Source organism: Balaenoptera borealis, assembly GCF_965194805.1.
Source record: "Balaenoptera borealis genome assembly, chromosome: 5".
NCBI classification, from domain to species: Eukaryota; Metazoa; Chordata; class Mammalia; order Artiodactyla; family Balaenopteridae; genus Balaenoptera; species Balaenoptera borealis.
Window position 1 is genome coordinate 71,068,626 of NC_138862.1, and position 27,893 is coordinate 71,096,518.

Here is a 27,893-nt window from a genome sequence, read left to right on the forward strand (position 1 = left end):
TATAACTCCAGCCCAAATCTCACCTAAAAGCCATTATCTATGAAGCCAGCTAACTAACAGACGTTTGTACTTGTTTACATATCCAAAGCTCAACTTATCTTCCCCTATCCCATCAAATCTCTCTCCTCTATTCCCTAGCAGTTTAAACAATGAAACCTAGGTGCCACCTGTATTTCCTTCTCCTCTCTTTCATCCCATACATTCTACCAATCACTCAGTCTGCCTCCTAAATGTTAGCCAAATATGGCCACAAAAAAGTAGAGACTCAAGGTCCACCTCCTCACTACTTTTAACAGTCTAGTTTGAATAAAAATAAACATGCATGAAGAGGTATCATTTGAAACCTCTGAAACAATCTTTCTGGTTTTCTAGATTTTAAGAAAGAACAGAATGAAAGTATTTTAGTGATACAAACTATTTCAGTAATGGTATGAATAATAATTAATCTATTGGGCCAGATAGACCTAGAACAGAGATTCTGTATATTAAAAATCTGTTACAACAATGACTGATATAATTCTCTTATCTAAAACTTAAGGCAAACAAATTCTATTACTAATTATACATTAATTAAATACTTGAACAAGAACTTAGGAGCAAAAAACTGCCTTGTTTATGTTATTGGTCATATCACATTTAAAATTCTATATATAATATGGATATTAAATAAAATTTAGCAATCTAGAAAAGCTGGTAGGTCAGAAAAGGGAAGACAAACATTCAGTTGACAAAATATTTTTCATTAAATTAAAAAACATTCAACTGACAAAACAATAATATTAAATATTAATTTAAAAACTGTCTCATCTACATGCTCCTCTAATGAATGTACATTCACCAATGTCATAAACTTTGCTGCTTAGGTTTTCCAAAGCTTTTTTTGGAGGGTGACATAATTTAGTTCTTAACCTAGAGAACATCTCGTATACCATGGATGTCATTATAACCCTTATAAAAACCTCAGTGGAAACTTAAATGCATATTACAAAGCAAAAGCCTTTCTGAAAATGCTCCGTATTGTATGATACAACATTCTGGAAAAGGCAAAACTATGGGAACAGTAAAAAGATCAGTGGTTGCCAGGGCTATGGGGAGGGAAGGATAAACAGGCAGAGCAAAGAGGATTTTTAGGGCAGTGAAAATACTTTTTATGATACTATAATGACACATACATGTCATTATACATTAGTCAAAACCCATATAACATGTAACACCAAGAGTAAACCCTAATGTAAACTATGGACTTTGAGAGGGTAACAATGAGTCAATGTAGGTTCATCAATCATAACAAATGTACCACTTTGGTAAGGGATAATGGGGGCGGCTCTGTGCCTCTAGGGGCAGCTGTGTAAGTGTAGGGGCAGAGGGTACCTGGGAGCGCTGTACTTTCCACTTAATTTTGCTGGGAACCTAAAACTACTCTAAGAAATAAAGTCTATTAAAAAAATAAAATAAAAACCTCAATGGTTACCATCACAATTTCTTAATTACGAAACTTTAAAATATTTATTTATATTTTATATTCAAAACGTATACTAAAAACCAGAGGCATAATGTTAATGTGTTATGGTTTGTAAAGTCCAGCACAATAGGCTATCAGACTATGCAAACTTGGTCTTTGCCTGCTAAGAATTTACACTATGTAGAAGTTAATGCTGAAGGCCTGACTAGAGAAATTCTAACAGACCTCATAAACTTGGTCACCAAATATGGAAAAGCCTCATCTACCTAAGCACATTTCTACCTGGAAGGTACAGCTGAAGCAAGCTTCAGGTAAAGGTCCATATAATGAAGAGCCTGAATTATCCACCAAATTCAGAGAATGAACAAAACCAAATCTTAAATACCTAGATCCCACCCTAAGGAAAGTTATTTCTGAATACACCAGCTTTCTTTAATATAGAAATGCTCTCACAAACACCAAAGCGACACTGATGAAGTCAGGTAATTGTCATATAAATACATCTCCACGAAATTATTATATTGGTATGCAACTGTCTATCAAGTTTTTTTGCTATTCAAAGTAGTTTATTATTAAAATAAATAATATATTATCTTGAGTTTTGTACATATCTGACAAGCAAAGTCTAATAAGAAAAACTATTTTATATGAAATTAAAATTACTTTTCTCATTTTTCTGATACCTTAAACAACACTTAATAAATCTTTCTAGGAAAAAGCAGTGGTTTAATCTTCTAAAACTTCAGTTACTTACAACCTTAATCCCAATTAAATTACCAAATTTCAAAATCAGTTTTAGACTGTAAAAGGATTTCACTAACGTGAATTACTATTTAAAATACTTAGCAAATAAAGTGCATACATTCAGAAATGAAAAATTAAATAGATTGATAGGCACCATTCAAAACAACATTGTAACTGTTATTAAAACAAAACCTTACTTGTCTGGGTTTTTCACTCTGAATGTTGCATTAAGCGCTTTTAACCTGGAGTCTGCCTGGAAAAAATAATTTATTCACTTAATATAATTACATTTCAGGGTATAAATCCAAACAGTTTTATTTTCCCTTTAGAATTAAGATGCTCAAGTACAGTTTTCTTCGTATCATTTGTGTCAAACACATTAAACATACCCCAAAAAACAGCTTAGTAGTTATTTTTTAAAACACTACAAAAATATTTATAAATTAAACTGAACACATGGTATTCAGTAATACCAAAGTAAAACAACTGTAAACACCAACACACTAGCAAGCATATAGCTCTGCATTATTATAACAGAACAGGTCGTGTGAAAAAAGTAGTTTACTTTTCCTCTAAATCAAGAAAAACAATGATCTGTATATATAAACTAAATAAAACTACTGCTTTGAAGCCTGTGCATTACTGAGGGTCGTTCTCAGGTGGAATGTAAACCAAATGTACATTGGTTTTTCTCATTTTCATAATCAGTATTTTAGAAAATAAAGAAATATGGAAATGCCTGTACTAAATTAAAACTAGCTAGATGAGGACTTCCCTGGTGGTACAGGTTTGATCCCTGGTCAGGGAACTAAGATCCCACATGCCTTGAGGTGCAGCCAAAAAAAAAACCAAGCTAGATGACATCAAATTAATTCCTTTCTAGCTGGCAGGAAATGTTACAACTTTTTAACTACCTTTACTTATTTCTAGATATTGCAACACAACTATTTAACTACCTTTACTTATTTCTACCCTAACTTATTTCAAAGGAGAGACAGAAGGATCAACATGAAATAATAATTTCATTGTATAAATTTATACTTAATATAGCCAAATCCTGTCCTCTTATCGTATGTTCTCATTAAAATTAAAAAATTAAAAATAAATAAATAAATGTGTGTGTGTGTGTGTGTGTGTGTGTGTATATATATATATATATATATATATATATATATATATAATTTTTTTTTTCTGACCAAGGCACAAAAATGATATGGTTCATAAAAGGTAGCTCAATCAGTAATCAATTTCATAATGTGGTTTGGTTTTGAAAATCCCAATCAGCTTGAATATTTTATATTATTCCAATTTATAAGCTCTAATTACAAATACTCCCAAAATAATAAACAAACAAAAGCAAAACTACTAGGGCTCCCCAGATTACATGGCTAAAGAAATAAAAACAAATGCAACAAGTACACCACTCCATAAACCCAGCCTCCTAAGCCTTCAGACCAAAAGCAATTCAAAGAGCTATCAAGAATATCTAAAGCTTAATTTGTCATTGAATTCAGGGGATTCTCTTATTTCTAAAATGGGTATTTTATCAATTCTTGACCTTTCTTACATCTCAAGGGCAAAGGAGCTAATCATGTGAAAGTCCTTACAATTAAAGCAACTATGATTTTAAGGCATATAATATTACTCCCTTATGTTCTTTAAGTGAATTCAAATCACTAAACATCAACGTGTTAATGACTTTATAGTCACATGCAAATGAGATTCTTTAAATAAGGATGAAATTACATGAAAACCATCAGTAAAAAAGAAAATTTTCATGTGTATCTTTTTCTGAATCTCATACTTAATACTACCAATTTATTTTTTACTTTTAATATTACCATTTTACCACTACAGAAGGCATATAAAATGTAAACCATCACCATCCTAACCTTTGCTTACCAAGCATTCTGTCAGGTCAGTCCATCACAACACCCCACTCAATCTGCTCATCATTTCACAAGATTCCATAATAAGAGAAATTGCCTAAAATGTCATCAAATCAGAAACTTCTCCCCAAAGCTAGATCTCTAAACACCTACCTAGGCTGTTCCAAATCTGACAGGCTACCATTCATCCATCTTATCAGGTTCCCCACTAAATATCTAAAGAAGCCCTTATATAATTGTTTCATACCACCCTACTTTATCTCCTTTAATACAGCACTATCTGAAATCCCCTGAGTTGTTTTCTTGTTTCCTAGCTGTCCACTAGAATATAAGAGCCACAAGAAAAGCACAATGTGAATGGGGCTCCTAGAGTTGCACAATGGCTGCCATGGCAATACTTTAATCTTCTTTGTTCATGCCTGTATCCCCAATGCCTCCCAATGCCTGGCACAAGAAAAACATGCGATAAGTATTGGCTGAATGAAAAAAATAACCCTGACTATTCTACAGCCCCAACTTAACTTCCTTTCCCATGTTCTTTAATCCCCACCTCTCCTTCCCTTTCCAATGACTATTACATACTTTACTTTCCTTGTCCTAGACCCTGCCTTTCCTTTATTTCATTTTCAGGTTCTTATCTTCCCCCAAACCTTGCCTAGTAAACCATTACCAGCTTGCCCTCTCTCTAACATTCTCCCTTTACCTGCTAGGTTGACTCCACTGCAGGTTTCTCACTATTCAGGTCTCAGCTCAAATGTTCTCTCTTCAACCATGTGATGCAGTTTGCCCAGGACAATTCTGGCTTACACCTGTTGTCCCTAATCTAATTATTAGCAGACCCCCTTTTTATTCTCAAAAGTGTCCCCATTTGAACAATAAATTTTATTGTCACCTATCTCAGAAAAACCCCTAGAAAAAAATTCCTGCTGTCATACTCTCTCACAGTAATGATTGTTTTTCTTTATATCACCTATAACTTTCAAAGTATCTTAAATAAATGTTAACTTAAAGTCTCCAACTACTACAATACAAGCTCCGTAAGAACATGGAGATAATGAATGTTTCCAGCTTATTTGCTGTTGTATCCACAGCACCTAGAAGAGTACCTGACAGTCTGTAGGCACCCAGCATTTGGAATCTGCAGGATTAGCAGAGATCCTAAAGGCCCAGATCTTCTCTCTGGCAGTGCCTGCTCCAAGCAACAGACAGGGTTCTGGATTCTTCTGAGTCAGACTAAATTCATTTAAGGTTTGGGCATATGGATGACACTTACTTTCATGTAAGTAACTTACTGAGAGAACTGAGTTAAAATGATATTACTTTAAACTAAAGTATTGGGTGGGGGACTTCCCTGGTGGCACAGTGGTTAAGAATCCGCCTGCCAATGCAGGAGGCATGGGTTCAAGCCCTGGTCTGGGAAGATCCCACATGCCACAGAGCAACTAAGCCTGTGCGCCACAACTACTGAGCCTGCGAGCCACAACTACTGAAGCCTGCATGCCTAGAGCCCGTGCTGTGCAACGAAGAAAAGTCACCACAATGAGAAGCCCTCACACTGCAACAAAGAGTAGCCCCTGCTCGCCGCAATTAGAGAAAGCCTGCGCACAGCAACAAAGACCCAATGCAGCCAAAAATAAAATTAATTAATTAATTTAAAAAAAAAGAGTGAACTGAAAACAAATACCATATGATTTTTTAAAATAAATAAATAAATAAAAAATAAAGTATTGGGTGGGCCAAAAGTTTCGTTCGGTTTTTTCCGTAAGATGGCTCTAGTAGCACTCAGCTGTCTTTAACTTCATTCAAAACAATTTTGTTAGATTGTATGTGACAGCTGTCATATCAGCGTGCGTTTAAAAAAAGACAACAAAATTGGTGAATTTTTGTGTAGCAATTTTAATATTGAAGATGGAAGAAAAAAAGCATTTTCGGCATATTATGCTTTATTATTTCAAGAAAGGTAAAAACGCAACTGAAACGCACAGAAAGATTTGTGCAGTGTATGGAAAAGGTGCTGTGACTAATCGAATGTGTCAAAAGTGGTTTGCGAAATTTCGTGTTGGAGATTTCTTGCTGGACAGTGCTCCACGGTCGGGTAGACCAGTTCAAGTTGACAGCCATCAAATTGAAACAATAATTGAGAACAATCAACATTATACCACCATTAAGTCACTTTCTCTAGTTCCTCATCTAAAAAACTGTAATAATACTAAACTAACCTCAAAGGTACTGAGGCAACTGTCAGCAAAAAAACATGACCGTGTATTAGAGTACAGTGCTTAAGGACATAGTAAACATTTAATGTTAATGATATTCAGATAAGATACTGCTTTAGGTTCTAACTTTTTTTTTCTTTTTTTCTTTTTTTTACCAATTTTGATAATCTTCTAAAATTATCTTCCCTAAAAATATTCTTATCTGTCATCTTACAGCAATGGTTCTTAAGTTTTAGGCTCGTGGGAATCAATATGTCTGGAATGAACTCTAGGATTCAGTATTTTGAACAAACAATCCCAGCAAATTGAGACTCATGAAGCCAACTGACCACACTTTAAGAAACACTGAATTAAAAAAAATTTTTTTAATCAAAAAACTAGTGCCACGCTAAAAAAAGAAGAAACGCTGAATTATGAGTACTCAGCCAGCAATTCAACCTTTTCTTGAAGCCTCAAGGTAACCACTATAAACAACTAATACTGAATCCACCTGTGACACAATGAAGCCCTAGGGGTTACATAGGTGTGTGGGGATTTGGCCCCATGCCAGAGACCTCCATACTGCAGTGTCTGACTCTCAGATCACTGTTATCCTTTACTAGCAGGCTCAGCTGTCAATTTCACTATTGTAACAGTGTGCCTGTCTCTGGCAGTATTCACTTTTAGATCTCTTAAATTTTCTTCTAATATGTTGTAGCCTAGAAAACAGATAGCCAAGTTTGTTTTAATAACTATAATAAAATTAAGTGGGTACTATCTGAAAGGACCAAAGTATATCTGTAAGTACTATAGTAAGTTATGTTACATCCATTTGAACATCTCAGAAGTCAGTTCTAAATCCCCCCTTTCAACTGTGATTGGGTCAGTTGTAACTGCCAAATACATGACCTCCAGATAAGTGAAGTGTGTGTCCTTCTCTCTCTATCTCTCGGACAACCTCACATACGTTTGTATGTATGCATGCACGTACGTGTGTGTATGTGTAGTCCTAAAAGGTCCCATTTCACTTCCCTGGTGGCGCAGTGGTTAAGACTCCACACTCCCAATGCAGGGGGCACAGGTTTATTCCCTGGTCAGGGAACTAGAGCCCACGTGCATGCCACAACTAAGAGTTCACATGCCACAACTAAGAAGCCCGTGAGACACAACTAAGGAGCCGGCAAGCTGCAACTAAGGAGCCCACCGGCCACAACTAGGGAGCCCATGTGCCGCAACTAAGACCCAGCACAACCAAATAAATAAATAAATATTTTTTTAAAAAACCCTGCTTCATTTAAAAAAAAGTCCCATTTCCTTGCATGGGTCTCCAAATTCTCCCCATACATTTTATGTCTGGTCCATTTCATTTAAATTCTGACTTTTCAAATTATTGTGTACAGAGTATTACCTTTCAAAGATTTTATGAAAGTGAAACTAAGATTTCACCATAAGGCTACCCAAATACAAAACATTGTATCTAAACACTTAAATAGCACCTACACACAAGATTCAAAGCACTCTGTAAAAAGCATAGTCTATATGGATGGAGAAATTTAGGAGTTTTCTCAAGGCCACCCAAGTTATGGTCAAAAACTGAGTTAAGGACAAACAACTGATAACTAGTTACTAAACTAATGACTAAATCAATGACTAAAAATTTTTAAATTTTCTTTTTATATAAAGAGACATCACTAAAAAAAATATATTTTAGTTTGCTCTTTTCTTTATTACTAGCTCCTAAGAAATCTTGGACTGGTTCTCAGAAAATTCTATCAAAATATAAATAATTTTTTAAAGTTCAGAGTTATTTCAAACCATCTCTAAACCAAAATTCCAGTATTCTCTCTGAGCACCATAATGAATTATAGCCAAGAAAATACTAATTTTTTCATGTTATCTGCCAACAATATGTTTATAAGTTAAAATTGGTTTATGACAGAATTAGATACTTGATTATATTTTCTGCGCAGACAAAAATTTTTCTCTTCCTTGTCTTTTTATGTTAAAATTAAAATACCTATATACCAATGCATAAATCTCTAGGGGGTGTTCTTAAAATTACTGTAAAGACATTTTGTTCTTGTTGCCTAGACCTACTGAATTTTGTTACTGCATTATCATGTGAATTGTTTATCAATTTATATATTATATCAATTTATATTACTTTTTCTTCTTACCTATTCAGTTTACACAAGAGATGAAAACTTTTAAAAATTTGCAAGCACCAGTGTTAAATTACTTTTGGGAACAAGAGGGAGAGTAGACTGGAGTTAGGGTGGCCAACTTATGACCAACATGCTCTTTAATTTTTAGATAACAGTTCCATTCCCAGACACTAATTCTAATGACTGAATATGAAAAGCTGTCAAAATCTAATTAGGCCTGTATTACTAACAGACGCTAATACAAAATGAATTCTACGCCCACTCAAAACTGGCCATGTCCCAGTAGACAGAAGAAGCATGTCTACTATTTAATAGAGTGAGCAATTATGGGGGCACCATTGATAGTGGTGGTGATAAGGACAGAGGGAAGAAAAAAATATACAATGTATAATATGACTAAACTGTGGGAAAAATCTATAGCCTGTATCTAAATTACTGCTTCAAAATCTTCTTTCCCAATAAACTCATAAATATGCCCATTATAGTCTCACTATTAACAAAAATTACACCAATCAAAAATAAACTGCATTGTTTCTTTAAAAACTTTACCAATGATATTAGATGCAAAGCCAATTTCCAACATTCGCTCATTCAGTAAACAGCAAGAACCCATTAAGTGCACGGCACTGTGCTAGAAACTGTAAAGGAACATAACAAATCATTTCATACAATTATCCTTACCTTCAGCTGAAATCCGGTTTCATTCACAGTCTCCTTCCAGTTACCTTCCTAAAAATTAAAGTTATTTTTAAATATCATTGCAAAATAGCCTGTAAGGAATATTCCAAATTAAATACCTATCGTTCTGTTCTTCTTTCAGGGGAGATGGGAGAGAAAGGTTAAAAAAGAATTACTCTCACTGCAAAATTAAACATACAGTCCAGATTCCAAAAGATTACCAGAGATGGACCCAAGATTTTATAGACCTGGGCTTCAAAAAACTAAAGGCTAACTCTGATACCATTTAAGTGATACCAAAAAGTACCATCTTTAGTATGTTTAAGGATAAAAATGTTAGCCAAAAGAATGATGTAATTTACTTTGGAAATTCAAAACAGAACAAACCATGAAATGCATATAAATTAACAAAGCTGCTCCAAAAGGATCCTTAAGAATAAGCATTCCACAACTTAAAATTTAAAAAATCCCAAGTCAAATGAATTTTTTTAAAAGACTAAATAAAAGAAAAATACCTGTGTTAAAAACAAATAGAAGATTTTGTCTCTACAAAGGATGGGATGTGAAGCAACTCTCAAGAGGAAGTTTTCTAAACCAATTCGACGTCTTTCCACAAAATCCGGGTCCATGTTGTCAGCAGAGAGTTTATGCCAAACAAATTCTGCCTAGATAAACAAAACAACCATGAAGAATAGTCTCAATGCTAAATACTTCTGAACTATACTGCCATTTCACTTCTTACCCTTTTTTCTGGTAAAGGTGGCACAACAATATGCGGATAGTAAACTAAAAGGTAGTTTCTCAACAACTCAAATTCACTATACCGCCTCCATAGTGAGTCTGTTAGGACACTCTGACCATCAATATGTTCAACTGACCTGAAAAAGACAGAATAAGATTTCTAGTGTTTTTTAAAAATACAAATGCATGCACATGACCTCCTTTAAAACTGATAACTCCATTTACTGAAGGCTTATGAACCAGACACTGAGTAGAGAATTTTTCATGTATTATTTAATCCCTACAACAAACCTGGAGAAGCAGGGATTACTGTCCCCATTTCACAGATGAGGAAGCAGCTGCACAGTATATGCTCTTCCTACAATCACAAAGACCTGTGGGTAGAGCACTCAGATCCATCTGATTCCCAAGCCTTCACTCCTAACCACTTTCTTCTGTTATAGAAAACCTATTTGAACTCAAGAGAAATAGTCATATTAGGAACATTCTAAAAGCCTCAATACAAAATAATTCGGTTAATGTATAACAGCTGGCTTTCCAATATAGTAAAGTCTGGCTTAGCCAGTGTTTCATTAAAGAAAAAGTATTTTTCACTGCCACAATGAGAGAACAACTCCTGCCACGATGAGGGAATAACATTCATGCCAAAGACGATGACACCAAAAAAACCCTCGATTCAACGTTATAAATGAATCAGATGCATCCAAGTACCAGAAGAAATCCACAAAAGCAAAGTGTCAATTAACTCTGAAACAGTGGGGAGAAGGGATGTAAAAATTCAATTCTAGTCTTATCTTTAATATAAAGAGCTGCAGGCAATGCCATGTCTCATCCATATAAAAGTTCAAGTTGGAGGAAAGCTGGGTAAAATCATATAAAGAATATTTGAAATTATTTTGACTATTTACAATTTCTGCTAGCATAATCACTGTTAGAAAACATTAGTCTTCTAAACCTTATCAGAACCTTCCCATTTTCTAATTGTTTGCTTGAAAATAACTTACAGGCCCTCCAAGAAACACGCATATAACCAAAGTGTGCATCTGTACGTTATGGCATAAAGGCACAGAGGCTAAATCAGTCTTAGAATAAAGTAAACTCTTGAGAAGATATATACACTGTGTCATGCTCAACACAAGCATTTTAATAATAAATAAATAAAATAATTTATTATTATTTATTATAATAAAAAATAATTTTTATATTAAGTTTGCCACTAAATTTATTCATTGCATTATATGTTAGAAAAGGAAACATAATAGAAAGGAAACAGAAAAGGAAGCATAATGTGGAATTCAAAATGTACAAACGGCTCCCATGGCAAAGATATAGGATTATTAAATCATAATTCATTTTAAAGAGTTGACCTAACCATTAGCTATGACTAATACTATTCTAATTCAGATTTTCAACTTCAGCTGAAAAAATATCTTGGGTTAATATCAAGTTTCAAATTATTTAAAATCATGACCAACAGAACCCACAGCTTGCTAATAAGTAGATAAATACAGCCTATAAGCAGTACACCTAAAGGCTGTTAGAAGATCTTTTACAAGTTGATTTTGTTTTGTTTTGTTTTAAAGGCCACGAAAGGCAGGGCCTAACAACTGGAAACCACCTAAAAGCATAGAGAAGACTTTCTTTGGACCACAAAACTACCCCATTTATCCAATCATTTAACAAATACTTAACAGCACATAATTGGTTTTACATGCAACATTTAATTTAACCCTCACAATAAAGTAGATAGGATCATCAGCCCTGTTTTACAAATTAGAGGAATTAAGTGAAGACATCATATAGCCTCCCAAGACAACGAGGCATTCTTACCTATTACTACGTACAGTATACTTTATTTTAAAAGGGTTCATACTCTATGAACAGGAAAGCATAAAAACCTCTGGAGAAATTAAAATCAATGACTTTAGCCTTATTCATTCCTAGCCTATTAAACTATAACACTATAGGCAATTGCTAAATGGACTTTCTACTTGTGTCCAAAGAGTAGGTAGATAAGCTATATGTTAAAGTTCAACTTTTAGTCAGTATCAAGGCTCAGTAATACTCATATTGCCCAAGACTATCTGAATAATACTGAATTAGAGCAAGAATCCTACATGATTAAATTAATAAATTCCAGGGTTTTGTGGTTGTTGAAGGAAAGTTAGCCTTAGGGGTACAGTACTTTCAAAATAATCTATCCAAAAGCAATATTTCTCAAAGTGGATATGTACATGATGTGGGGTACAATACTTTCAAAATAATCTATCCAAAAGCAATATTTCTCAAAGTGGATATGTACATGATGTGGGGTAGGCAAGAATTTAAGAGAGGGAAAACACAACTCATAAAAGAAAAAAGACAGATAAATTTAACTATCTTAAAATGTAAAGCCGGGTTTCCCTGGTGGCGCAGTGGTTGAGAATCTGCCTGCCAATGCAGGGGACACGGGTTCAAGCCCTGGTCTGGGAAGATCCCACATGCCGCGGAGCAACTGGGCCTGTGAGCCACAACTACTGAGCCTGTGCGTCTGGAGGCTGTGCTCAGCAACAAGAGAGGCCGTGACAGTGAGAGGCCCGCGCACTGCAATGAAGAGTGGCCCCCTCTCGCCGCAACTAGAGAAAGCCCTCGCACAGAAACGAAGACCCAACACAGCCAAAAATAAATAAATAAATTAATTAATTTTTTTTAAAAAAAGGAAAATTAAAAAAAAAAAAAGTAAAGCCTTTATACTTGATAAAACTATGGTCCATGGTCCATCTGCTTCAAAAACACCTGGAATTTTGCTTAAAATGTGTCAATTCCTGGACCCCACCCAAAACTCTGCAGCTTAACAAAATTTCCAAGTGATTCCTATACATTTTAAAGTTTGAGAATCACTGTTTTAAAATAAATGAAATACAATTGTGAAAGTCAACTCAATAATCCTTTTGTGCACCACACATTTACTGATGATCCACTTAAATATTTATCCAGAGTCTAGCTGTATTACTCGTGTATGGTCACTTCTAACTCCAAGTTTCAAATTATAATACTCTATTCATTTCAAAGTCAAGAGTAAACTATAAATCATTCCAGATTATTCAAATCAAGAGTCTCTTCCAGCAGTAAAACTAATCAACAGCTAATTTCATTGCTCAATTGGGTGAAGAAATAGGCACATACTAAAAATGTCCTTTTTCGGCGAGCCACAACTAAGGAGCCCACGAGCTGCAACTAAGGAGCCTGCTTCCTGCAACTAAGGAGCCTGCCTGCCGCAACTAAGAGACCCAGGGCAACCAAATAAATAAATAAAACAGAATAAAATAAAACTATCCTTTTCAGTTTTAAATTTAAGAATTTACTTAGAAAGCTAGAGCCACGAATTTCTGAAGTATGATTTATTTATTTATTTATTTATTTATTTATTTAGGCTGCACTGGGTCTTAGTTGCGGCATGCAGGCTCTTTAGTTGCAGCATGCAGAATCTTTAGTTATGGCATGCGAACTCTTAGTTGCAGCATGACTGTGGGATCTAGTTCTCTGACCAGGGATCAAACCTGGGCCCCCTGCATTGGGACCTCAGAGTGTTAGCCACTAGACCACCAGGGCAGTCCCCTAAAGTATGATTTTTTAAAGTGGCTAATTTAACTTAAAAAAAAAAAAAAAACTCTCTCATGGGACCATAATTTTTTTAATTGCCTTAAAAAATCTCTCTGATATACATGTATATATGCATGTCCCAAAACAACCTATTTTTTAAAAGACCCACCTTAGCTCTTTTCCCAAACTTCCTATCGTACACAAATTTTCTCTTCTTTTTGGAAGATTTTTTTTTCTTTTTTTTTTTTTTTAAACAAGGCTGAGAGAGTGTTCGTTTCTTTTTCTTTTTTATTTATTTATTTTTGGCTGTGTTGGGTCTTTCGTTTCTGTGCGAGGGCCCTCTCTAGCTGCGGCGAGCGGGGGCCCCTCCTCATCGCGGTGCACGGGCCTCTCACTATTGCGGCCTCTCCTGTTGCGGAGCATAGGCTCCAGACGCGCAGGCTCAGTAATTGTGGCTCACGGGCCCAGTCGCTCCGCGGCATGTGGGATCCTCCCAGACCAGGGCTCGAACCTGCGTCCCCTGCACCGACAGGCAGACTCCCAACCACTGCGCCACCAGGGAAGCCCCTTTTTTTCTTTTCTTGTTTTGTTTTCTTTGCTTGTTGTATGTGTATGTATGTGTGTGTGTAAGAAGGAAGATTATACATAAAGAAAGGATTTTCAGAATTATTTGTAGACTAAATAAACTTCACCATGATTTTAACTTTCATTTTGGGTAGAACCACAGACCTAGAGAAAACCCTGAAAATGGCACAGGGTTCAGCCCTAAGGCTAGTTTGGTGATGGTGTGGTAAAGCCAATGAAAATAACTAAAAAAATTTTTTAATGTATTCACATTAAAACATGGTTGTAACACTTTATCAACTAGGTCTGGCAGTTCTATTATTTTATTTCAGAAGCTATCAGAAAGTTCTCTCATATCTACTTGTTTTATTTATTTATTTATTTTTTTCTGCCGTGCCACACAGCATGCAGGATCTTAGTTCCCTGAGCAGGGTTTGAACCCATGCCCCCTGCACCAGAAGCACGGAGTCTTAACCACTGGACTGCCAGGGAAGTCCCTCTACATGTTTGTTTGTTTGATTGATTGATTGATTTAAATAGATTTATTTATTTATTTATTTTTGGGCTGTGTTGGGTCTTCATTGCTGCACACAGGCTTTCTTTAGTTGTAGCGAGCAGGGACTACTCTTCATTGAGGTGCACAGGCTTCTCATTGTGGTGGCTTCTCTTTGTTGTGGAGCACGGGCTCCAGGCGTGCGGGCTTCAGTAGTTGTGGCACGCAGGCTCAGTAGTTGTGGCTCGCAGGCTCTAGAGCGCAGGCTCAGTAGTTGTGGCACATGGGCCCAGCCGCTCCACGGCATGTGGGATCTTCCCGGACCAGGGCTTGAACCTACGTCCCCTGCACCGGTAGGTGGATTCTTAACCACTGCGCCACCAGGGAAGTCCCCCCTCTACTTGTTTTAATTGAAAGTATTTCTGCTCAGTCCACAGAGAGAAAAGACCTTGTCAGTATAGTCTTTACATAAACTGTTTATAATTGGCAAAATAAATTGAGTCTTCCCTTGCTTTGTTCTAGACAAAACAATCTAATTCCTTTAACTTTTTCCTTATGAGGTAAGACTTTTCTGGTGAGTTGTGATTACACCATGAGCTACTTTATCTTCTTCCGTTTTTTTTTTTTCGATTACACCATGATTTATTTTATCTTTTCAATTTTACCCCAAGGTCTAAAGCTCCAGTCTCAATCAATTTTTAACTGACTTTAATTTCTCGCCAAAAAAAAAAAAAAATTAAAAATGGGGAATTCCCTGGGAGTCCAGTGGTTAGGACTCCATGCTTCCACTGCAGGGGGCATGGGTTCCATCCCTGGTCAGGGAACTAAGGTCCCGCATGCTGCACAGCTGGCAGGGGCAAAGGGGGGATTTTAATTTCTCTGTAACTCCCAACTCTCCTAAACTGACTTAGACTGTATTCTCTCCTCCTAGACTTCTTTGTTAACCATCTCCACTTACTTAAGTCCACTTCATACTTCATACACCCCTGAGAACCTGGTATCTTTCCCCAAAATCACAAAAGCGTTGTATCTAACACCAAGAACTCCACGAAAGCATGTGTCAAGTAACATTCCAGATCCCAAAAGTATTCCAATAACCTTCCCTCTCCCTCCAAAACAAGTACATTAGAACTTAGCTACTAAGAGTACCAGAGTAAAAGACACACCTGTTAACCTGTTAAAAAGTAAAACAACAGCAAAAACCCCTAAAAAGACAATGACCTGTAAACAATTCCATTATACAACAGAATTTGCATCAATAGCTACCAAAGCTATTTCTATCTAAACCTAGGCCTAATTCTCATCACTCACCTTGTTTCAATGAGATAAGCAGTATATGTTTCTTGCATATTCATGGCATTCCTCCCAGTTCGCTTTTCTGCTTCTGAAACACTAATTTCTATCTTCTTCAACCAAAAATTATTTTCCGTCATCTGAATAAAAACAATGGAAGAACAACAACAAAAAACCTTTAAAATTATATTCAAAATACCCTAGCTATTTTAATAAAATCCATTATTAGTACATATTTCAGGCTACTTTTTTATATCTCAAGTTGCTAGGGGTTGCTAAATGATATCAGCAAATGCCATGCCTCTTTTTTTAAATTTATTTATTTTATTATTTATGGGTGTGTTGGGTCTTCGTTTCTGTGTGAGGGCTTTCTCTAGTTGCGGCAAGCGGGGGCCACTCTTCATCGCAGTGCGCGGGCCTCTCATTATCGCAGCCTCTCTTGTTGCGGAGCACAGGCTCCAGACGCGCAGGCTCAGTAATTGTGGCTCACGGGCCTAGTTGCTCCGCGGCATATGGGATCTTCCCAGACCGGGGCTCGAACCCGTGTCCCCTGCATTGGCAGGCAGATTCTCAACCACTGCGCCACCAGGGAAGCCCCCATGCCTCTTTTTATCAGCATACTGTAGCACATTAAACTTTTCCAGAAGCCATTTTAAGAAGTGCCATATTAGTTATTAAAATGTAGGCAAGATTATAAGAGAAAAAAATTAAAATAAAATGTAGACATTTCACACAGTAACCAAGAATAAACCTATATAGAAATACACATGAAAAAATCTAAAAACACTATATACAAAGACAAATGATGCTCAATACTGATATCTAATCTTTTTTTAATATTTATTTATTTATTTGGCTGCGTCGGGTCTTCATTGAGGCACGTGGGATCTTTTGTTGAGGTGCTCATTGTGGTGTGCGGGCCCTTCCTTACGGTGCACGGGCTCTTCCTTGCGATGCACAGGCTTCTCCCTAGTTTTGGCGAGCAGGTTTTCTCTCTCTCATTGTCGTGTGGGCTCCAGAGCGCATGGGCTCTGTAGTTTGCAGCATGCGGGCTAAGTTGAGGTGCGCAAGCTCAGCAGTTGTGGCACACAGCCTTAGTTGCCCCGCGTCCCCTGCACTGGAAGGCAGACTCTTTACCACTGGACCACAAGGGAAGTCCCTGATATCTAATCTTTTTATTTTACCAAAGTCAAATCTCTATCTCAAATGTAAAATACTACATATATGGCAAAATGTGAGATTTTTAGCAGGCAGGTTAAAAAGAAAAAAAGCAGGAGTCATCACATATTTAACCATAAATTTGCCTAAACCTTTTTTTTTTAATTTATTTTTGGCTGTATTGGGTCTTCATTGCTGCGTGCGGGCTTTCTCTAGTTGCAGCGAGCAGGGGCTACTGTTTGTTGTGGTGCCCAGGCTTCTCACTGAGGTGGCTTCTCTTTGTTGCGGAGCATGGGCTCTAGGTGCGCGGGCTTCAGTAGTTGTGGCATACAGGCTCAGTAGTTGTCGCTCGCAGACTCTAGAGCGCAGGCTCAGTAGTTGCGGCGCACAGGCTTAGTTGCTCCGCGGCATGTGGGAGCTTCCTGGACCAGGGCTCAAACCCGTGTCCCCGGCATTGGCAGGTGGATTCTTAACCACTGCGCCACCAGGGAAGTCCCTGCCTAAACTTTTTGGCAGTGATTAACAGGCTCCACTGTGAGACAGCAGGTTTCCCTATTTTTTAAAAAAATATTGCTTTTATTTATTTATTCATTTTTTTATTGAAGTATAGTTGATTTACAAACTTGTTTTAGTTTCTGGTGTACAGCAAAGCGATTCAGTTATATGTATATTCTTTTTCATATTCTTTTCCACTATGGTTTATTAAAGAATAATGAATATAGTTCCTGTGCTATATACAGTAGGACCTTGTTTATCTGAGACAGCAGGTTTTAAGAACAGGAGACTTCTTTCTTTTCTGCTAGATCATCCCCAGGTCTGTATAAAAGCACCAAAGAAAATGACAAAGACATCACAGGTGGTTCATAGGCTCTTTCTGTAGGAAGTCTGCCACTGAAGAAGGGTCTTGAATATATCCAAAGTAACTCCAAGTTTAAACAAGAAAGACACAGTGAGACCATGCGATAACTGCTATGCTTTGGTTTTTTTCTCCCTTGCTCACTTTTAAAGTTCAGTGGGTTTTAATTAAAAACTCTGTACTATATTATAACTGGGGTTAGTCTGTGAAGAAGAGATATAAGTAAAAAGATGGATACACCAAAAGTTTAAAGAAAAAGATGCATGCAGTAAAACCCATGATGATACTTTACACAGAAAATTAAACCTGTGTACTTACTATGAAGACAAAACAAGCTATGTGACAGTACACAAAATTAAATCAGTGATGAATAAAGATGACACACTTAGGAAGTACCACCCGAAATGTTAAAGAAAAATGGAGGAGGTAAAAATGCTAAAAGAAGATAAAGGACAGAGAAGTAAGAGCCAACCCAAAACAAAACAAAAACAAAAACCACTCTGCTGTCAAACAAGACACTTTTATTAAAAGTTTTATGTTTATGTACTAAAGAGAAAATAAGATAGGAGGAAATCATTCAATTAAAAGGCTCAAAAAATTACATAAGCACAAACCACTCAACATCAGGGTTATGAAGCCCTCACTGGTTGAGATTATACATATAAAAAATTGGGGCCCACAGCCAAGCACTGATTTACTACCATCACGTACTCCAGTGAAAAATTCTCTGAATTCTGGAAGCACATAACTGATAAAGCAAACTATTTCCCAGCCAAAAATATAATGCATGTGAATCATAAATTTACCCCATTATGCCATCCAATTACACAGAAGGAAAAAATAAAAGAATAAAATCAACTATCATAAAAACTAAAGACTGGCATACAAAAATACCAGCAGGATTTGGTAGATGACATAAAATTGCTTATCCTGTCATACTGAAGTACAAACAATGCCAAGAATAACACAACTAATACCATAATTGTTAAAAGGACACATTCAAAATATTGAGAAATGGATAAACTTGATGACTGGAAGATGGGACCAGGAGTGTGTTTTAAAGAGAGACATAATATTTTATTTATTTATTTTTTAAATTGAAGTATAGTTGATTTATAATGTGTGCTAGTAAGACACGACATTTTAGATGTATTAAAAGTGGACTTCTCATTAGAGTAAAGAACATCACTAAAGAGTGACGCTACACTCACATCCTACACTTATATTCAAAGGAATAACATCCCAAATGCAGATGCTTGATATGTGAATCGCTACTTTCTACCTAACTTAAGACCAAATAAATATAGAAGATGGACATACTTAAAAGGCTGATGAAATTCTTTATTTCCAATTCAGTGAGTAAAAATGAATATAATCTACTTTAAGTTTTAAAAATGTTGCAAAGAGTGAAACAGTACAAGCAAGCATAAAACAGATAACAATGATAAAAGGAACAATAAGAAACTATCAATTCAATAACTGAATATTTACTGAGTATCTATCAATACAATGACAGTCATTAGGAATGGGAAGATAACTGAGACAAGGTGCCTGAGCTCAGTGGTTCACTGCTTGCCTGAGGAATTCTCACCATCTAGTAGCTAATGTTCATCTGTGGCGTTCTTTAGGATTAAAGACAAAATGAAGACAAATGACAACCTTAATATAACAACTTTCAGGACTGTAGATGAAAAGAGTTGGCATATCTATAGCACTCATTTAGTTAATCTTATTTAAATCTCACAAGAAAGAAAATATATCACATTCATTGTTATAGTACAAATTATGGGGAAAAGATAAAATTAAAAGAAAACAGGCCAAAAAACAAAAAACAGGCAGATGGAGATGAGCATGGAGCTAACTCAGAAGAGAAAGAATGCAAAGAAAGAAAAATAAATAGCAAAAAATAAAATAGAATTCTAGGCTGTAAAACTGACACTGCAAAAATATCAAAACAGTAAGATGGTAAGCTCTCCCAGAATGGTAATGAAAAAATGACCCCCAAAAAGTGAAAATGATGAAAGATGATTTTAAAAAAAGGAAAACTAAGAACCAACGCTTAAATAATAGAAGTTCTTGAAGAAGAAATCAGAAGAAACAGAACAGAGATAATAATCTGTATAACTAAAAAGGAAACCAACAAAAATCTTTTCTGGATTGAAAAAATTTTTTCTACAGCTCCAAACTGAAAGGCATGTGGCCCATGTATAATGATTTAGAAAATTAAATATCTTCAGCATAAAGAAAAAAATCCTAGATCATTTCAACAGATGCAGAAAAAGCTTTCAACAAAATTCAATACCCACTTATGATAAAAATCCTCCAGAAAGTAGGCAGAGAGGGAACCTCCCTCAACAAAATAAAGGCCATATGACAAACCCACAGCAAACATCATTCTCAATGGTGAGAAGCTGAAACCATTTCCTCTAAGATCAGGAACAAGACAAGGATGTCCACTCTCACCACTTTTATTCAACATAGTTTTGGAAGTTTTAGCCACAGCAATCAGAGAAGAAAAAGAAATAAAAGGAATCCAAATCGGAAAAGAAGAAGTAAAGCTGTCACTGTTTGCAGATGACATGATACTATACATAGAGAATCCTAAAGATGCTACCAGAAAACTACTAGAGCTAATCAATGAATTTGGTAAAGTAGCAGGATACAAAATTAATGCACAGAAATCTCTTGCATTCCTATACACTAATGATGAAAAATCTGAAAGAGAAATTAAGGAAACACTCCCATTTATCACTGCAACAAAAAGAATAAAATACCTAGGAATAAAACTACCTAAGGAAACAAAAGACCTGTATGCAGAAAACGATAAGACACTGATGAAGGAAATTAAAGATGATACAAACAGATGGAGAGATATACCATGTTCTTGGATTGGAAGAATCAACACTGTGAAAATGACTATACTACCCAAAGCAATCTACAGATTCAGTGCAATCCCTATCAAACTACCAATGGCATTTCTCACAGAACTAGAATAAAAAAATTTCACAATTTGTATGGAAACACAAAAGATGCCAAATAGCCAAAGCAATCTTGAGAAAGAAAAACGGAGCTGGAGGAATCAGGCTCCCAGACTTCAGACTATACTACAAAGCTACAGTAATCAAGACAGTATAGTACTGGCAGAAAAACAGAAATATAGATCAATGGAACAAGATAGAAAGCCCAGAAATAAACCCACACACATATGGTCACCTTATTTTTCATAAAGGAGGCAAGAATATACAACGGAGAAAAGACAGCCTCTTCAGTAAGTGGTGCTGGGAAAACTGGACAGCTACATGTAAAAGAATGAAATTAGAACACTCCCTAACACCATACACAAAAATAAACTCCAAATGGATGAAAGACCTAAATATAAGGCCAGACACTATAAAACTCTTAGAGGAAAACATAGGCAGAACACTCTATGACATAAATCACAGCAAGATCCTTTTTGACCCACCTCCTAGAGAAATGGAAATAAAAACAAAAATAAACAAATGGGACCTAATGAAACTTAAAAGCTTTTGCACAGCAAAGGAAACCATAAACAAGACAAAAAAACAATCCGCAGAATGGGAGAAAATATTTGCAAATGAAGTAACTGACAAAGGATTAATCTCCAAAATTTACAAGCAGCTCATGCAGCTCAATATCAAAAAAACAAACAACCCAATCCAAAAATGGGCAGAAGACCTAAACAGATATTTCTCCAAAGAAGATATACAGATTGCCAACAAACACATGAAAGGATGCTCAACATCACTAACCATTGGAGAACTGCAAAATCAAAACTACAATGAGGTATCACCTCACACCGGTCAGAATGGCCATCATCAAAAAATCTACAAACAATAAATGCTGGAGAGGGTGTGGAGAAAAGGGAACCCTCTTGCACTGTTGGTGGGAATGTAAACTGATACAGCCACTATGGAGAAGAGTATGGAGCTTCTTTAAAAAACTAAAAATAGAACTACCACACGACCCAGCAATCCTAGTACTGGGCATATACCCTGAGAAAACCATAATACAAAAAGAGTCATGTACCAGAATGTTCATTGCAGCTCTATTTACAATAGCCAGGACATGGAAGCAACCTAAGTGTCCATCAACAGATGAATGGATAAAGAAGATGTGGCACACATATACAATGGAATATTACTCAGCCATAAAAAGAAACGAAACTGAGTTACTTGTAGTGAGGTGGATGAACCTAGAGTCTGTCATACAGAGTGAAGTCAGAAAGAGAAAAACAAATACCATATGCTAACACATATATATGGAATCTAAAAAAAAAAAAAAATGGTTCTTAAGAACCTAGGGGCAGGACAGGAATAAAGACGCAGACATAGAGAATGGACTTGAGGACGTGGGGAGGGGGATGGGTAAGCTGGGACGAAGTGAGAGAGTGGCATGGACATATATACACTACCGAATGTAAAATAGCTAGCTAGTGGGAAGCAGCTGCATAGCACAGGGAGATCAGCTTGGTGCTTTGTGACCACCTAGAGGGGTGGGATACGGAGGGTGGGAGGGAGACGCAAGAGGGAGGGGATATGGGGATATACGTATACGTATAGCTGATTTACTCTGTTATACAGCAGAAACTAACACAACATTGTAAAGCAATTATACTCCAATAAAGATGTTAAAAAAAAATCCTAAGAAGACTAAGGCAGAAAAATAAAAAACAAGACCACTATAAAAGAATAAAGACCAGATTTGTCCTAGATTTCACAATAATAAAGTCCAAATGACAAAGAAGCATCACGTATACAGGACATGCTTGAAATATTATAAAACATACTAACATATTGTTCCTTTAAAAATACTTTATCCCAGCATGGTTTTTTTTTGTAGAAACTGATACTCTGTTCCTAAAACTTATAAGGAAATACAAAGGACCTAGAATAGCCAAAACAATTTTGAAAAATAACAAGTTGCAGGACCTACACTATTCAAAATTTATTAAAAAGCTAAACTAATCAAGACAGTGGGGTATTGGCAGTACAGACATAGAGATCAATGGATCAATCGAACAGAAATGAGAATCCAGAAATAAACCCTTACATTTAAGATCAACTGATTTTAATAAACACACCAAGGCAAGTCAACAGCGAATGGAGAGTCTTTTCAACATACAGTGCAGGGACAACTGAATAGCCACAGGCAAAAAAAAAAAAAGTAGACCCTTTACTCACAGGGTACACAGAAATTAACTCAAAATGGCTTACATACTCAGATATAAAAGCTAAAACTGGGGAATTCCCTGGTGGTCCAGTGGTTAGGACTCTGCACTTCTGCTGTCGAGGGCCCGGGTTCAACCCCTGGTCAGGGAACTAAGATCCTGCAAGCCACTCGGCATGGCCAAAAAAAAGCTAAAACTGAAATTTCTAGAAGAAAACAAAGGAGAAAATCATTGTGATCTTGGGATAAGCCAAGAGTTCTTAGATACAATACCAAAACCACAACCCATAAAAGGAAAAAAACTGATATACTGGACTTTGTCTAAATTAAAAATTTTTGCTCTTGTAAAGACACCATTAAGAAAAAGAAAAAAGCCACAGCCTAGGGGAAAAAAAATCTATAAATCTCATTACCTGATTAAAAAAAGAAAAAGCTTGTATCCAGAATACCTGAACAACACGTATATACAACTCAGTAAAAAGGAAAACCATCCAATTTTAAAATAAGCAAAAGATCTGAATAAAATTTCACCAGAGAAGATATACAAATGGCAATAAGCAAAGATGCTTATTGAAAAGATGCTCAACACCATGAGTCATTAGAAAAATGCAAATTAAAACCACTTCACAGCCACTAGAATGGCCATCATCAGAAAGATAGACAATGCCAAGTGCTGGCAAGGATGTGGAGAAATGTGAGCCTCATAATTGCTGCTGGTAATGTTAAATGGTACAGCCACTTTGGAAAACAGTGGCAGTTTCTTAAAAAGTAAACATAAACTTACCATATAACCCAGCAATTACTCTCCTTCAAGTCTAACTCAAGAGAACTGTAAACATACATCCCCACAAAGACTTGCACAGGAATATTCATCATAGCAGTAATATTCATAATAGCTAAAAACTGAAAATAACCCTACTTCCATCAAATGGTGAATACACAAAATGTGATATATCTATACAATCGACTATTATTCAGTAACAAAAAGAAATGACTAATACATGCTATAATATGGATGAACCTCAAAAACATTATAAGAAGGCAGACTCAAAAGACAACAGAGTGTATGATTCCATTTATATGAAATATCCAAAAGACAAATTTATAAAGAAAGCAGACAGTGGTTGCCTAGGGCTAAGGGTGGGAAGGGGGATTAACTACAAAGGGAAATGAAGGAATTTGGGGAAATGACAGAAATGTTCTAGAACTAGGATGCAGTGATGGTTGTGCAACTCTGCAAATTTACTAAAAATTACTGAATTTATATACTTATAATGACTGAATTTTATGGTATATAAATTATACCTTAATAAAGTTTAAAAAATAAAATAAAATCCACGAGTCCATAATGAAACAGACAAATAAACAGAAATTTTGATGAGGAAACAAGATATTTTCATAGTTTCAAAGTGTGTCCCCACAAAAAGAGATCAGATTTGTGGTACCAGAGGTGAGGTATACGGGAAAAAAGAACTGGATGAAAGCAGTCAAAAGGTACAAACTTCCAGTTATAAGATAAATAAGTACTACGGATGGAACGTACAACATGATAAATATAATTAACACTGCTGTATGTTATTTATGAGGGTTGTTTTCTTTTTTTTTTTTGGCTGCGTTGGGTCTTCCTTGCTGCACGTGGGCTTTCTCTAGTTGCTGCAAGCAGGGGCTTCTCTTGTTGCGGAGCACAGCCTCTAAGCGCATGGGCTTCCGTAGTTGCAGCATGCAGGCTCAGTAGTTGCGGCACGCGGGCCCCTAGAGTGCATGGGCTTCAGTAGTTGCGGCAGGTGGGCTCAGTAGTCGTGGCTCACGGGCTTAGTTGCTCTGCGGCATGTGGGATCTTCCCAGACCAGGGCTCGAACCCGTGTCCCCTGCATTGGCAGGCGGATTCTTAACCACGGCACCACCAGAGAAGCCCCTATGAGAGTTGTTAAGAGAGTAAATCCTAAGAGTTCTCATCACAAGAAAAAAAAAATTCTTTTCTACTTATTAAATTTTCTATCTATATGAGCTGATGGATGTTCATTTCATGAAGACTGCAAGTCAAATCATTATGCTGTATGCCTTAAACATATATAGTGCTGTATGCCAATTATATCTCAATAAAACTGGAAGAAAAAAATTATGTCCACAAAAAATTAATTACAAAGGGAAAAAGAGTAACTTTATATTGGAGAAGACTGGCAGAAAAAGTGACCAAACCTAATCGTGGGCAAAATGGTAAGAAGCAATTAGAAGAACACAGCATCACTTTAGTGGCAATTTCTGCCAAAGAAGCATAACCTGAATTTAATCATGAGAAAACATCAGGCAAACCCAAACTCAAGGGACTTCCCTGGTGGCACAGTGGTTGAGAATCCGCCTGCCAATGCAGGAGACATGGGTTCGAGCCCTGTTCTGGGAAGATCCCACATGCCGCGGAGCAACTAAGCCCGTGTGCCACAACTACTGAGCCTGTGTTCTAGAGCACAGAAGCCACAACTACTGAAGCCGGTGCGCCTAGAGCCCGTGCTCCGCAACAAGAGAAGCCACTGCACTGCAACGAAGAGTAGTCCCCGCTCGCTGCAACTCAAGAAAGCTCACGCACAGCAACGAAGACCCAATGCAGCCAAAAAAAATAATAATTAATTAATTTTTAAAAAAGAAGAGAGAAATATAAGAGGGCACTACGTGAAGTAATGGTTAAGTATTGTTTCCTGAAACAACACTTATGTATACAAGTATATGTATACTGACTATGATGTAAAAATGTATTTTGTACTGTGAGTCACCTTCCAAAAATATCTGAGAGCTGCTGAGGTAGAAAATGAGGAAAACATTCTTGAGAATGACTTAATTATCCGCTACTAAACTGATAAATTCTGTAACTATGCCTATACATTTTCTTTTCCTTTTTCATGTTATCTTCACCCACAAATGCCTCAAACCTTCCCCACAGTTCTGGCCTCCTCCACTTAGCTCTGTGCTGCCAATCTGTGAAGGTGCTAATTGTGTATAGGCATTTTCAAGCATCGGTTGCTCAAGCAGTCTTAGCCGCCACCAGCACTCCTAGGCCTAGACCCCTCTCCCTACAAAAATCATTATGAATCCCTCAGGCAGTGGTTCTTCTCTGAGCAAATACTGTTAACTGCCAACTCAATGGAATCTTCCAGCCTAAAAAAGAAGTATTTTTACGTCCATTCCCTTGCTATTTCCTCTCTCTTCTGCCAGGACTAATTACTACTCTCTTGGAGACTGAATTCATCTCTCATTTTTCATATTCTAAACTACTTTAAATAAAACTGACAATACTTAAAAAAAAATACACTCTTCCTTATAAGGAAAAAGTATGAAAAGAAAGGAGACTTCTAATTAGACAATGGAAAGGAAGAGGATGAAGACTCACAGAAAGAAAAATAAGATAATACAGAAAAAGAGTTTACAACAGAATTTAAAGGATCTTAATTAGTGACGTTTAAAACCAGAAAAGATTTGCAACCCTTAGACAGTGCTTGTTTCCACTAGCCCTAGGTGTAGGGCAACTGGTACAACTTCCTCTCCATCCAAAATGTGCAGTCAAAAATAAGGCTGATGAGGCTTTTTGCCATCTCTGCCCACTATCTGCATAGGTATCTTTGTGGTGAAAAACTGATTGATAAATCAACACATCGTTTAGACCTTTTTTTCTTCTTAACGTAACAACTTAATCTTAACTAAAGGAAAAAACTTTAAATACAGTATTTTACAATTTACAAGACTATTTTTAACTTTTTTTTTTTTTTTTTGGAATGAAGCTGCATGCCTTAATGAACAAAGCACTGATATCAAGGCCAGGCAGACCTGGGCTCACATCCCACCATGCCACTGACTAGCTTGTGCCCTTGGCCAAATCACTTCTCTCTCAACCTCTGCTTCCTCATCTTTATATGTCTTTTGGGGGTAATTCTGAAAATTAAATGAAAAGTAGAGCCTTACTGTGCCTAGCACAAATAACAAATGTAACTTACATGTCTGCCCAGACCACATTCCTATCTACCAGTAACAGTAGCAGCCTGGCTGCGGTTACTGCAATACTTCTCAACTGGGGATGGACTGGAGTGGAAGAGAGGATACGAACAGGGAAAACGAGCAGACCTTCTAAGGAGGAGACTGAGGAATCTTTTAGGAGGAGGGGACAACGTACACAGTACATGTGAACGTGTGTTTTTAAACTCCTGGTGATTCTGAAATATCTGTCCAAATGGCTTATATCTCTATAAATTACTAAATTACAGAGTTGTTTGAGGAAACCCTTAAGTTTGGGCAATAACGAATGGTCTCCTGCAACACATATTTATTGAAGAGTCAGGTAACACTGTGTAACTACAACTTTTACTGTATGATGGCATATTTGGGTTTTCAAATATCTTAAACTGAACACATAGGTTTTTTTTAAATGAGATATTTATAATCACTTTTAAATAAACATAAATGGATTTTATACTATAGTTACAACTTCATATTAGTTAATTAAGTATCCAAAGGCTTTCACAAAAAAATTACCAAAATGTTCATCATAATCAAAATTAAACTCATGACGTAGCTAACAAAAGACATGACTCTTACCTTTTGAAACAATCTAAAATTGCTTTAACACATATCCACAAGATTGGCAAATAATTTAAAGTCTGAAAATATTGTGTTGATAAGGACAGAGAGCATGAGGCACTACCGATGGGAATACAAATTGGTATATTCACTCTAAAAAACAATTTGGCACTACCTACTACCCTATATCCTATGCTACCACCCTATAATCCAGCAATTCCACTGTTAAGTTTATATGAGACATTTGCGTCAAGAATATGCAGGAAGAAGTTCATGGTAGTAGTAACTTTTAGAAATAGCAAGAATCTTGTGAAACAACGCCA

At 36.4% G+C, this 27,893-nt stretch overlaps 1 protein-coding gene and 1 long non-coding RNA gene across 3 annotated transcripts in view; both read right to left on the bottom strand.

Annotated features, from left to right (window-relative positions):
* The window catches only part of SNX4 (sorting nexin 4), a 65,680-nt gene that overhangs the window by 35,891 nt on the left and 1,896 nt on the right, over positions 1 to 27,893 (bottom strand). For both annotated transcript variants that reach the window (XM_082392341.1, XM_082392340.1), the window contains exons 2-6: positions 15,825 to 15,946; positions 9,876 to 10,011; positions 9,649 to 9,798; positions 9,137 to 9,184; positions 2,404 to 2,459 (exon numbers count right to left, since the gene is read on the bottom strand). In XM_082392341.1, the coding sequence (XP_082248467.1) occupies positions 2,404 to 2,459; positions 9,137 to 9,184; positions 9,649 to 9,798; positions 9,876 to 10,011; positions 15,825 to 15,946 (512 nt within the window). The remainder of the gene's footprint in view (positions 1 to 2,403; positions 2,460 to 9,136; positions 9,185 to 9,648; positions 9,799 to 9,875; positions 10,012 to 15,824; positions 15,947 to 27,893) is intronic.
* On the bottom strand, positions 16,125 to 27,849 carry LOC309628869. Its single transcript, XR_014244756.1, has 2 exons — positions 27,589 to 27,849; positions 16,125 to 19,442 (listed from the first exon to the last, which is right to left on the bottom strand). It is a non-coding gene; the product is annotated as an uncharacterized lncRNA (long non-coding RNA).